This window comes from Pseudopipra pipra, chromosome 6 (assembly GCF_036250125.1).
Source record: "Pseudopipra pipra isolate bDixPip1 chromosome 6, bDixPip1.hap1, whole genome shotgun sequence".
NCBI lineage: Eukaryota > Metazoa > Chordata > Aves > Passeriformes > Pipridae > Pseudopipra > Pseudopipra pipra.
Genome location: NC_087554.1, coordinates 54408514 through 54422961, shown reverse-complemented (window position 1 = coordinate 54422961; position 14448 = coordinate 54408514). Strand labels below are relative to the sequence as shown.

Sequence of the window (14448 nt, the reverse complement as noted above, 5' to 3'; positions counted from 1 at the left end):
TTTGTTTACTTCTATTACAGCAAAACCATCTTAATATGGAGGCAACAAGCTTAATATTCAAATATGAGAAGTGCTTAATTTTCTTTCCTTGAAAGATGACCATTTTGCTGGTTTGACACGCCTGTCATAATTAAAAGAATATATGAAATAAACTTTACAGTATCCAGGTCCTTACACTGTCATTACCATATCGTCTGGGGTACCATTAGGGGAGGGATTTCATAAGCATGCCTGTCTTTCACAAGACAGTTTCCAGACACAGAGAACTCTCTTGTGAATCATACAACAGATGACTCTTACCACAGTAATTTATTTCTTAAAAATCTAGTTTATTGCACTTGTCTCAAAGCACAAACAAAACCAAAAACCTAAATACAGAAATAAAAGTAAAAAAATCCATCCTAATTTTATTTAAGCTATCCTAAAAAGTACTCTGATAAGAGCTCTTGATATCAATTTAATATTAATGACCATAGCAAGGAACAGTATTATACAGTAAATAAACAACTAGCAAGCTCAAACCATTACTAAGATGACTTGAAAAATGTAATACAAAAGTGTCACTATTAAATAATGCCATTGTATTTGAGCATCCGGTGCTTGGCAGGGCACAGAGAAGTACTCGTGTCCTTTCTCCAAAGTGATTGACTCAGGAGCTGCCACAAGATACTTTTAAGCTGAATTTCAGCTTCTTTAGGGTCCTCAAGACACCAAGCTATGCTTGCATAAAACATACTGGGTTACTTCACAAGCTGATTCCATTCCCATCCACTGCCAGACAGGCTAAAAAAACCCTCTGGGGTAATCTCTGTATACAGATGAACAAGAAAGAAGCGAACATATCATCTGTAAAAGGGAAACAAATCTGTCCTCCCTGTAAGACTGAGATCAGGCTGAGAACTCACAGCCAATATCACAAGTGCTACTAAAAAAAAGGTGACATAACTTGGTTCTCTCTCCACTGATTCACATTCTCACCTTGCATGTTTGTTCCAAGTTTAGTGCAGCACACGCATGAACTGTTCTGGAAGAGAACAGAGGTTCAAAAGAAAACACATCCTTTTCCGTGTGTATTAAGTTCTCAAAACAGAAACATCCCCACTTGACAACTCTTGGCCTTTTCTGAAGCTGGCTCTTTTACAGTATTGGCTAACAGCTGCTTAAAACATTCTGATGATTTATAAGCTTAGAACAAACACAAAATAACTCCTCTGCCTACATAGTGAACTCAGGTTCTCTCATCTATAGTTCTATTGCTTAAAAAAGATGAGGTATCTTTCAAAGAAGATTTAGTATAAAGAAAAATAAACTGCAATTATTAACTTAAGTTACTTCCCAGTTCATCACATACTCCTGCTGCAACCTCTGTTAAATATAAGACACTTCAAAATTTAGCTAACATAGCTAAAAATCAGAATATTGTTAAGTATTTTCTCACAATATCACAATTTTTAACGGGATATATAGGTAATTCTATCTATTACCACTTTTTCTCTTAATACATCTAAGTTTGGTACTCAAAACAATATGAGTCCAAATGTTAAAGCACTGGCTGGAGGCACAAATACAGCACAACAGGAATTATGAAAGCTGCCTTTACATTCCTGCTTTGTACTACAAACCCAACAAGCGACCTCTTCTTATTCCAAACTGGGACTTACCCCCAAAAATCTGTCAGCTTCCTGATGGCTATGGAAATGGGTGAAAGTCCCCCTGATATCAGGTGTAATCCAAACTTCTCCCTTGTGAATAAAGCCAAATTATGAACGAAATTTCAAGAAATGGAAGGTTAGTATAGCCTTGCAAATATTTATGTGGAAATGGATCAAACTAAGTTAATTTCAACACCAATACTGTGTAATCATGATGTTCTCAAATCTTACTAAGAAATACTTCACCATATCTTCTTCCATGCTGCAAGGAAAAATAATTCTAAATGTATGTACAACAGTCAGAGAGCGATCCCATCAGTTTGGAGTTCCAAGTACAAGAAGAAATTGAGAAATGCTTAGTGTTTCTGCTGTAGAGAAATATTTAATGCAACAGAATTCCTTCTCAAAATCAGTACATTAGTGTGCATGCTGTTGTGAAGTAGTCACTTCCACTGCTAGTAAGATTAACTTAAGGGTTATATTTCCAAAGGAGCTTCTACAGTAATACAGTATAACAATTGCAGTATGCCACATCTAAAGAGTCTCCCAAAAGATAATGTAACAAACATCAGAACTCACAGCTTGGGGGCTATTTAACAGGTCAGTTTTTCAATACAAAAGTGCTAATATCACAGGTCCAACATGAGTGGCTTTTAGATCCAATATTCTGTACATACATCACAGAAATTCTGTCCTGTTTTTTTCACTGCTTCACAAGCTTGAGAGACTTCATATCACTTCCCATTCATCTTCAAAATCATCAGGGTGAAGCAGAACAGAAGTGTCATTATTTTTCTGCAAACTATGGGAATGGCTAAAGGTCTTAGTGAGGCGCTGGAGCAGGGATCCTGAAGTACTGATTGCCCACAGTTCATCTAGAGGGGTCACTGCAAAGCAGAAATTATCCATCTTTTAATTAAGGCAGCAGGTTCCAGTTATAAACATTAAATAAATATTTGTATCTGTTTTCCTAATTATACCCAGAGAAGGTTTTTACTAATGTGATAAAAGCTCCCTCGGTGAAACTCTCACAGAGCATGCAGCTCTCCCTGCATATGGTCCAGCCTGAGCACCATCAGGGAGAAGTCAAAGCAGACATCACAATGTTTTGGACAGACTCTCATGCAGAACCAACTTGCCTGTTAAGCGTGAGACATTTCCAGGAATCTTCTTCCAGTAGTCTCCTGCAGGATTCTTGTCAGTAATGCCGTACCGACGAGCTACATCTCCATTGGGACACCGCGCCCAAACGGTCCTTGTACTTATGGCCAGCTGGCAAGCCTGCAAACCTACAGAGATTTGGACACAAAGAGGAAAAAAAATCACAGCCTTTCCTGGGTACTAAATATACTTGCAGAAAAATTCACTAAGAGCAGACGTCAAGACTGTAATAGTTTTATATACTCTTATATGAAGCACTGGTGACCAAAAAAGCTTTTTAATTGCAGAGTTTGTATTCTGCATCTATTGGCCACACTGTGGATACATTTTATTACGTGGCCACAGCCACAAGCAACATCCAGTTAGAGGACCTTCGTAACACACTTTTGGAGCCTCCACTGTATGTTACTATCACATGGGGAATAATCCAACGGTTACAATTTTGTCTAAAAATGGTGACTATTACAGATATTGTGGACTTTTTCTTCGCCTCTTCACAAGTACTCTGCAACTAAGTGCCATGTGTTTATGCAGTGACAAATCTTTAAAAAGCAGACAGCGTCAACACACAGTTATTTAGAAAGAAACACCTAAAATTTAGTTTTGTTTACAGGCAAGGCAAAAGTGTAACTACCTAATCCACAACACATCCAGCATTCAGGATTAGTAGAGAGATGTGCAAAATAGCATTAGGTTTTTGTTACCCACATCTACATAGTAACCCCGTGTGATACCACATTGAAATACAAAACTTTCCATGGTAAAATAGTTTCCTACCGCTTAGGAATTCTGCTTTAGTTCTATCTGAAAGGGAACTGTACCACTTATTAATTCAGTGGCAGCAGCCTAAAAAACATTGTACTTCTCCCAGTTAACTACTTAGTGTTTTTAAGTAAAACCAAGGTCCTCTTTAAAAGATAAACCTTATCAAACACTTAACTGCCAGAAAAAATATTTTATTTAAGCATTACTATTCAATTTAAAAAGCAACAAGAAAAAATCTAAACAAAACAAAAACTGAGAAAATGGCAGAAACAACAAGGAACTGATGCATTAGTTTTTACCTGGTACATGTTCCCAGTCAGTGCCTACAGGCATTTCATCTGTAATTCCAACTCGCACATGGACATTCCATTTGCTATCAATTGCCCACAACATCTGATCATTTGGACTTGAATGAATGCTGACCAAGTTGATTCCTACTGGCTATAAAAATTAAGCACAGTATTTAAACTTTGAACTACTGCATCTTTGTACTATTGTATCACTTGTTCTTCACAAAAGTACACATCCACAGTAAAATATTGACCAGATACTAAAGACAGGGAGCAATCTAACTGATATTGTATATGTTACTGTACAAGATTATTAATTTTCCAAGAAGTCAATCCCTTTCTAAATAGAAAGGAATATGAATGAATGTCACTCAATTACTGATAATGATATTCAATGTTCAGTATTCAAGTCTAATAATGTTAATATTTGCTTACCCACTGCTGTTCCAATCAAATATGTTTCAATTGAAAGTTGGAGGGAACTCTTCCAATGAAATGCACAAAGTACAGTGTTTTCCTCCTGCCTTCCTGAAGGTTTCCTAACATAACTAACTTTGCACTTTATTTCTAAGCATATACAAGCAGTACAATTTGTTACAGTCTAAATGGTTCCTCTTTGTAATGAAATGGTGATCTGACTTCTTTCCTGTACTCCATTCTATAGGAATACAACCACGGAACTCGCTGCAGACCACTGCAGCACTGGAGCAGCCACACCTGCAGGAGAGGATCCACAACACTACCTGTTGGCAAATACAGGTGAAACACACTTCCCATTCTGCTCCCAGGCATGTCCTTACTCCATCTGCTTCTATGGAGATTTGCCTCAACTACTGTTCAAAATCAGTGTCACTGACATCAAAACGATGGTGATTTTGTAGCAAAATATATCAGCCAACAGGTTTGGATGTTTGCAAATATCCTGCAAAACATGTTCTTCAAATAAAACACAGACAAAAACAAACAAAAGACTTTTTCTCCACACCAGCCTAATAAAGGCACTGCAGAAGACAGTATGATGCCCTGAAACACATCTCCTCACAAAACAACACTGAATTCCCTGCTTTAGCCTCACAGGCAAAAGCTGAATTTCCACTGTGATAAGCAGAAGAGCAAACAGCAATTTGCATGTACAATCCTAGGAATATAGAAGCATAATCTGCATGTGTGTGTATATATATATATATATAAGGACACAACCCAGTCCCAGATGGGCCTTCTGTGTACATACAGTTACCTGCTTTGGTTTTGCTTTTAAAATTCTGGTGCTGACATGTGTCTGATCCAGCTATAACCAAGTTTGACTTGCATCACCAAATCAATCCTGTCTATTCAGGTTTTAAGGCCTTCAACAGACTATCTTCTTATGTTTTTGCTCTCATTAGGTATTTGCCCTCCAATGGAAGCTTCAGGCTGTAGAGGCTTGATCAATTGTTTACCTCTGCTCATGGTAAATTTACAGTGGCTGCAGTTTGAACACTTACAAGTAAAGCCACTAATTGTCTTGAAAAGCACTAACTACATAGAATACATAGCTGCCTAGTACTTTCAAACTGGTATTAAACTAAAAACCCCAAAACAACAAACCACACTAAAAACCTCCAAACATATTCAAACCCAAACCACAGTAAAATCAAAACACCCCAAAATCCCACACAATTTTCCCCTCTGGGCTTTCTGCCCCTTCACTGGAAGTGCTCCCTAGTCCTGGGCCTGCTTCAGTTTCTCCCCTCCATTTCTTCTCTGCTTCTTTCTACAGCTACTTTGGCTCTCACTCCCTATTTCTCCCTGCTCACTTCCCCACACCACTGCCATGGAGTGGTGCCTCACTTCTATGCTGCTTTCAGCTGCATCACATGCCTCTCCATATTTCTGCTTTTGCAGTTCCATGTTTTCTAGTAAGGAAGTTGTGCAGTTATTACCTTATGCAGGCTGAAGCACTGCACTACCAGGAGACCTTTGCCTTTTATATTTTTTTTTCAAATTTTTATATTTTCAAATCCACTTATCTCCTTCTCCTTACCATGTTCTTCTAACAATCACCTCCTTCCTCAGATTTAGGATTTTCTGTCCCATCTCCTCCATACCATGAATTGCCTATGCCCTGCAATACACTTCATGTTCCAACCAGGGGCCTTCACAAATTGTACCCAACAGCTTGGTGTGACTTTTGTTGCTGACCTGTTGGGATTTGTGCACTTTGCCCTCCACTGTCCTATGTCAGGATCCCACTGTTCTCTTCCTCTGTCATTTGTCTAGAAAAGAATTCTCTGAGAAAGAACTGGAGGAGTATTTCCATCCAAAATGACTTACTGAGTGCTTATACCTAGTACCTAAGTCTGTGTATTCCTACAGGTTTACAGGCTGTGGAGGCTAAGAAAAGCAGACAAAACGCCCCAAAGGAGTGCCATGAAAGGAGCTGCATGAATCTCAACTAGGTTGCTTCTGATACCACTGCAGGCTCAAGTATACTTAGAGAAATTACTTCTCCCCTATTCTGCAGCACCAACACATCTAAGAAACAAATGGCAATCATGAAATTCAAAGTAATGTGTCTACAAGCTTGGCCAAAAATTCTTCTCATTCTTTGCTTCCCTAAGTGAGCTCTCTGGGTATTTCACCTCCAGCTTCTCTTCCTCCTTCAGGCTACTTAGCTCTTTCTGATAAACTTGCACCAATAAAACAATCCTGTTACTCTCACTGTGAGAGATCCAGCCAATTCACCTCCACCCCCGCAGCTTTCTGCTGTGAAACAGCCAATGAAGGGCAGAACTGACAGGACAGACACTGCCATCATTATTATGTACACCAGCTTTTGGCACAAACCAGGGACAAGACATTGGAAACAAGTACAGGCAATTCTTAGAGCCTGTTGCAGAGATTTGACCTCTCTTGTTTTGGTTTTTCTTACCCAGAAAGCCACCATCTACACCAAAAAGGTGTTCTCATGGCTAACACAGTAAGGCGGATAAAATTAATTTAACATTTTCTTGACATAACGTACCATTTTTTGGAACAATCATGCTGACATTATCTCAGATATCCCCTAGTTTCACTAAGTTTGAATTACCATAAGCATGCTTTAAGTGTTTTATAATCTATATAACAAGAAAGTCTCTACAGCTGCACTTAAAGGTTAAATGCAGCTCTCTCATAGCAGTAAAGAGAGAGATCTGTGCAAATTCATAAATCTGCTGATAACATTCCTGAGGCTGATAACCATGAAGATTAATAAATTATCTTAGCATAGCCTTTTCTCAGCTGGTTTAACTTCCAACAGGATCCATGAGATTGATATACCTTGACTGTAAAACATGTCCTATTTGTAATTTACTGAAGAATCTGGAATTTTAAAGAGCCTCACACCAGTCTCTCAGCTATCCTCCTCTAATGCTGACACACAAAAATCTGCTTTTATCCACATTTATCCACAATACTCAATGCTGAGAGAGATCATCATGTTATGGATCATTAATAGATCCAGTGTTATGTGATAAAAAATGGTGGAACATTGCTTTCCTTTTACTTTGGGTGCCAAAAATTTCTAAACTCTAAAAATCTCAAGAGTCTGACTGTTTTAGCCAAGAAGAAAAGGCAGATCCACCTGCCCTCTGGTCTTGTGCATTGGCTAAAAACACCCCAGTCACTCTCTGTCTTTCGATATGAAGGATTTCCCATCACAACCATGGACTACCACACATATATTGCCAACTATGTAACTTTTCAACACTAAAACTACATACTAAGAGCTGTGAATATCTTTGTTGTCTGCTACAAATAAAAGCAACAAAAAAGAACTTGCTAGTACCCACACATCTCATAAGAAAACAATGTTGATAAAATGAAGTAAACTAGAAAGAATCACTTAACCAGCAAATTCTTAAATGATATCAAGAAACAGTGTCTACGCTAAACATTTTTATCAAGTTGTCCATTAGCTTTATAATTCTGTGCAAATAATTTCCTTTGTTTCTGCAAACCACAGAGAGACAAGCCTCGGTGTAAGGATTTCATTTGAAAAATAGTATCACACAAAATCCAAAGTAAAAACTAACACACTCCCCCTCCCACATCCCCTGACATCCTACCCAGAAGTTTTGTCTTACTGATCACAGCTGAACCCAAATCCCAATGGTTTGACTTCCTTGTCAAGGAAGAAAAGACAAACATACACACAAAAAGGCACCAGAACATTTTCCACGTCACTTTTCAGGAGCAGAGAGTCCATGTACCAGACAACCTCCACTATCTCTGTTCTGCTGCAAATATCCAGGATAAGGAAAACTAAACAAAACATTATCGGTCTGTCCAAGCCCAATCCTTTTTAGAATGAGTTGGTGGCTACATGCCACACAAATGTTCTCCTTGCCTTCACCTGGTTCAGCCCAGGCCATAAGAAGGTCACATCAGAGATACTTCTCACACTGTTGAGCTTTATGTGTGTATCACACTAATCTGACTATTTTCATGACTAACAGCATCAAGACCCTATTAACATGAATAACAAACAAAGAATGTAACTTAGAGAGGCCCTCCCCTAATATATGCCTATTTCTATATTATTATCTGAGGTCTATTTGAATGAAGGTTGTAAAGCACTTTCAGCATTAGCTTGCTAAATTAAGTGCTGCTTTTTTCTCTGCAGAGAAGTTCAAGGCAATATACAGGAGCAGGAAAGATCAATCTATGTTTGGTCTTCCCTCAATACCACGTGTTCTTCAGTAATGTTGGCATTAAACTGTCAGAAAAACATTATTATTTATTGTCTGAAAAAATGGAGCATTATTTTCCTCAGAAGCCTCAGAAAAAAACAACATCACCCTTTCCCCCACTTTCTGCCTTTAGTGAATAAAGGGACAAAGGCCTTAGTTGGGTATCTCCAATTAAGGAGATATCTATTGTGCTATCTATGGCTAGCTCAATCAGGAGGAAAAAGCAAAGCTGAAGAGTAAATTCCTTGACCTCTGCCCTCTGTTATCTCTAAATTTTTTATTTCTGCATTTTTTCATGAACAAACGTGGGAAAGACAACAACATACGGCATCAAGTCATGGAAAAGATCAAACCAAACCAATGCAACTATTCAACATGATAAAGCTCAACAGAACCATAAAATATGTTTAAAATATTTAGTACAACTGTTCTTTACAAGCAATTAAAAAAATAATTAAAATTTCATGCAACCACATTAAAGACTGTACAAACTACAGATCTAGTCAGCTTTGCCCAATTGTCTTCTAGTCACAGTCTTATAACTAAGACTATAAACTGTAGTGTAGGAGATAAGCTGCCTGTAATTCCCAGTACAGGTATTTCTAATAATTTATTTATTTCTATAATTTAGCACTAGGTAATAAAAACCTTGTACAAGCAAAGCTCTGAGTAACTTTTACTTTTTTTATAAACACACCTAAGGAGCATCAGTGAAACACCCTCTATGGGTGGCTATGCCAGTAAAGTGTACCTCTTTATTGTTTAAAACTTAAATACTTTACCAATGAAAGCAAAGCATTTATTTTAACTTCAGCCTCAGCTCTGCTTTGCTAAAGCAGTTTTAACCAGTTATTGATCTGTTGCTTTTTCTGCCATTTTGCTTTTTGTTTGTTCACGTTCCTTAATAAGTTTGTGATGAAAACACCACACACCTCTGACAGTGACAGAAATCCCCATTTCACTACTGCTCTGGTTTATGAACAAATGAATAAACTTCACGTGTTACAATTCATTTAAATAACTACTGGAATAGAAAAACAATAGTACTCCAGGGGTCAGGGATCAGAACCCACGTCACTGCCTCCCAGATAGATGATCCATTTACGAGACTATATATAGACCAATCTCCTCTGCTTTGCCTAGTTCTTAGATTCATTGGATTTGGGATCAGCAGACGGGGACTTCCCACAGCCCAGACTATTTGGCAGATCTCTAGGAAGGGTCATCGGGGCAGGAAAGGCACCACAACCCAGCTCTCCAACTCCCTGGAGGGGAGTTGCAGATTGCTGGGCTGGTCTGCAAAGAGAGGTTGTCAGAGGTTGTCTGCTTACAGCATCATCATAAAACAGGGAGACAATAATACACCATGGGGAGGGGCCTTCAAGCTCCTAACTCAAAGTCAAAGGGTCTGATGCTTCCAGCAGATATCCCAGAGTGTCTTCTTACTCTGTGCAACCAAGGCATATGCTTGCTAAATCACGATATGTACCCTCTACCCATGAATTTTTACATGATGGCATTTTTATTTTTAAATAGAATAACACTGAAAACTCTCAAAACTCAGTGATAATTGTAGTTACTTTATTTGCCCAACTGAACGTTAAATGTGTTTCTTCATCTCTCTGAAAAATAATTAAATACATAATTCTCTTTTAGCTAACCAAAATACAGGCACGTTGGAAGAGTGCAGGTGTGAGGATGTTTCCAGTACTGAACAAATGGAAGTATGAAAACTGAAGGTTCTCTTTCTGACAGTTATTGTTTTCAGTGTCAGCCAGTCTTGTCAAAAAGCAAACACAACACCTTGAGATCACACTTCAGAAGGACACAGAAGGATTGCCTACTCAGTTTTCTGGGTGTACCTCAGTTCGTGCACTTTTTGGCATCCGAAGCTTCTGGTGCTGATAACAACTGCTATCTAATAGGACAGGCCACACGCACACTTCTCTGAACGTGGCGATAGCAATGCCTTAAAACAAGTATCAGAAGGCTAAAACTCCAAAGTAGCAAAATACAGTGAAATATAGTGACAGCAGTTTTCTTAACCAGCAACAAAAAGGAAGATAATAAGCACTAAGCAACGGAATCGGCACGAGGCAACTTCAGCACAAATGCTGGAACTGCACTTTTTCAGCCTCTAAAAGCACCTTTTACTTACAGTTACTTAAGAAAGGCATGCCTGTGAAGAATAGCACAGACTTGAACTTAAAGAATATGGCATCTTAAATGAGCTAAACAAAATACAAAGCTGCAGGAGCTTTGATCTCCTATATTTATTTGCAATCCACCTCGAGACAGATGCTTTTACTACTGTCAAACCGTTTTTCTCTATATCATCTTGAAAAGTGCAGTCCTCCAGGAAAATCCTCTCCCTGTTAACGTCTTCAGAGGCCTCATGTGAGTAAAGATATATGGAACAATAGACTAGTTAGTCTGGTCTAGAGATAACCAGAAGGTTTAATGAGTGTATTCTTTCTCCAACCCAGGCAGACTGGATCTAATAAAGGACACTTCGTCTGAATCTCATCTGAGCACTCCAAAGTAGATCTCGTAGCAACTCAAAAAGATGTTTGTGCCATAGCTGGGTAATGCAAGCCAGTCTGTGCTAGGGAAAACAATTAGACTTTGAAAGAACAGTCATATGGAGTATGCCTTAGAAAGAACAGAGATTTCCATGGCAAGTGAGTTCAAAAGTAGCATAGATGATTCTGAGTAAGAGTTATGAAGCATTTTCAACAGAAAAATCCCTTCCCCTCCAAATATCCAAGCCCTGAGGATCATTTCAAACAAACCCTTCCTCCATTTCAGCCTAATGGCAAAATCTGATCTTGAGAAGTGCTCATCACTTCCTCCTCTAAGTACCACTTAACACAGAACAGGACTTCATAATAATAGAAATCTCACTGAAAAATGCAAAAGCAAGGCAGATGGCAGAGGAAGAAAGTCGCCAAGTCCACATTAAGTGTTCTGTAATAAGCAGAATTTTATTTAAAGAAAGGAAACGAAATAAAGATCATGCAACAATTTCTAACAAGTCACCACTTACCCATAAGACACAATCAACCTCCTAACCTTTTCTTAATCTATGTTCAATGTAAAGTATTGAAAAGAAATTAAATCTATCCTGTACAGATTTCCCAAAATTACAGATAATTTGCCTAAATTTCAAATGATATTTTTAAACTGCTATTTGCTACCTTTAATAGTGTTTAAACAACTGCAAAAGCATGAACAGCCTTAATTTTTTATTTTTTTTTGAAAGTATGTGTACGAGAAAAAAACAGCTCTTCCTAGGTCAGCAAGAACTTCTACTACCTATAAGAATTTCTCTTACCTATGATATCAAGCTTAAAATATAAAGAGACAATTACCAGGTTGCTTATGGGAACGGTAGTAAATCAAAAGTTTTTCTAACTTGAAACGAACATACTGCAGGTGACAATTTTATGGCAAACTAAGTTAAGTGGTGCTTGTCTGCTGAGACCCTGGAAAAAGCTTTATGCAGTAGTCAAATAGCAAACACTTCCTTACATAAACCCCTTGTACTCCACAGTTCAGACAATCTACATGGATTTTTAAACAGACCTCTTGATTTAATAAAATTGCTTTTTCAATCCTATTCTCTATGAAATTTAGTTTCAAAAGAACAACAGAGCAGCAGTTAAGCAAATGACAATAAAATGTTTCAATATATTTTTAGAGTAAGACTGATTATTTACAATCAATAGATTAGTAACTTCTTACAAATACTTATTATGATCATTTTTTAATCTTTCCTTTAATCTTGTCAAATAAAGTTGTTTAGCCGATAGATCTCTTACTGTAAATCTGAGAAGGTGGTTCTTAAGGACAGTTTGTATGTTAAGTTGTGCTTGTAGGAACTTATGTGTTTCTCAAGAGCAGATTTTGTCTCATCTTTTTCAGAAGGTGCCAGAAACCAAGGACGAAATGTAGAAAGAATTATTTTCAACCAGTTCAACTTCTGGGGACCTTTTAAAGTAATTTAATGATTTTTAACTTTTGATCAACTTCTGCTCTACAATCACTTAAAGTAGTCTTATAGGCTATACTAATTTTTTATTTTATTTTTATTATTGTTCCTTTAGGTCAGAAATCTGAAAAGCATTAAATCATAATAAATATACGTTCACACATATATAGAAACGTACTCCATTAGTATCTTCTTAAATAATATTTATATTTCCTTCTCTTTTTTAAAAAATTAAATGTAATCTATATTAAGACATGCTACAGTAGATCATAGTTTTATGCTGTATATTAACAACTGAATGAAGAACACTTTCTATTTTCTGGTCCAAAATAATTTCATCAAACCATTTTGATTCGTTTTGTCAATGTCCTTGAAGCAGCTTCCAAAAAGCTGCTTAACTACATCATCATTTTGACTTTTAAGATTGCAGAACAGAACTGATGAAGCACAGAAAACATCTATATATAACCTACTACTGCTCAAGATACTCTAACAATGTTATCAACCACTTCTGAAATACCCGATAAAATAAAGAGGGAGGGCAGAAAACATATAATGTTATTTTTCATCTCAAGAGATGCTGCAGTGGAGAGGTACAGAGGGAAGAGTAACAAAGGAGAATGGGTTTAGTCTAGATTTAAGAAAAAATACAGCATCACAGAGCCAAAGACTGAACTTAAATTATATTCACTCATTTTACCATAAGCAAAATCTCATCAAAATTACAGTCTCTGAATACCTTTGTGAAGCTGTTAAAAGACAGATGCTGTGCAACTGCAGCACTCCTTTAAGGAGAAGTGACACCATAAAAGCAGAGTCTGCAGCTGCTCACAAGCTGCTCATGAGTCATGAGATCTGGGACAGGCAAGTCATATTGGCTCTGACATTTACTGGGGAATGAAATATCCATAGTTGGTTTCAAATTACGTTATTTGAGAGTGCTTCTGTACTTAAAGAAAGTGAAAGGCAATTTTCATTTCCTTCTTCAAACAGAAAATGGCTGAATTGTTCACAGATACTTCTTACAGTATTTCTGCTGTTCTGAAGAGAGAGGCAGCATGAACTATGTCAAAGTCAATTAAGGGACAGATAACAGTAAGTAATTTGCTCCTAATAAGCAAATACTGTTCACTGAACAGTTCACTTTTCAGACATCATGTTATATTTGTTATCCAAACACTAAGCTAGCATTTGGAAATATTTTAAAAGTTCACATATTTTCTTATTTTGCATTAAGCCTCTGTAAAAGCATGAATGGCTGCTCCTTTAATGACTTGTTTTAACATGCTGGAATTGTCTCAAAACAAGCACACAACCCATGAGTTTTCATCTTCTCTACAAGCAGTGTTTGAATTTTTGCCCTTTCATACTGACTCATTAAATTTGCCATATCAGGAAAGAGAATGACACTGCTCTGGGTATCAGAAGGTTATAATTTTTGGAAGCCAACATCATCCAGCTTTCTTGATAAGATAATAGGAAATAATTTGATTTTCAACCTTGTCCACTTTCTACATAAGGAAGTCACTGCCAAATCATGAGCCACAGCAAATGCCAACTGTTGTAATCACCTTTGCATTGAGCAGTTTAATCTACTTCAGTTGAGGAGCAGAGAATAACTTGCGATAGAGAAAATAGCATCAGCATAGAGAAACAGCTTTTTGGGCCATTTTCCTGGATAGACCTTTGGTAAGAAGACACTACACAAGTTTAATTTTCTGTCTCTTGGCAAACTCGGTTTAAGTGGAATGTTTTCTTCCCTCTTTTTAAGAATACTACCTTCATGGGAGATGTCATCACTGATACATTCAGTCTCCTCTTCCTGCTGCCCCATCCCTTGTTAGCAGGGAAAACATGCCTCTTATAGATTACATGAA

General features: G+C 37.5%; 1 protein-coding gene across 3 annotated transcripts in view; it reads right to left on the bottom strand.

Annotated features, from left to right (window-relative positions):
* Nucleotides 1-308: 308 nt before the first annotated feature.
* The window catches only part of TECPR2 (tectonin beta-propeller repeat containing 2), a 44012-nt gene continuing 29872 nt past the window's right edge, over nt 309-14448 (bottom strand). For all 3 annotated transcript variants that reach the window (XM_064659204.1, XM_064659206.1, XM_064659205.1), the window contains 3 exons: nt 3878-4019; nt 2792-2941; nt 309-2539 (listed from right to left, as the gene is read on the bottom strand). In XM_064659204.1, coding sequence (XP_064515274.1) covers nt 2382-2539; nt 2792-2941; nt 3878-4019 — 450 coding nt within the window. In that variant the 3' untranslated portion in view covers nt 309-2381. The remainder of the gene's footprint in view (nt 2540-2791; nt 2942-3877; nt 4020-14448) is intronic.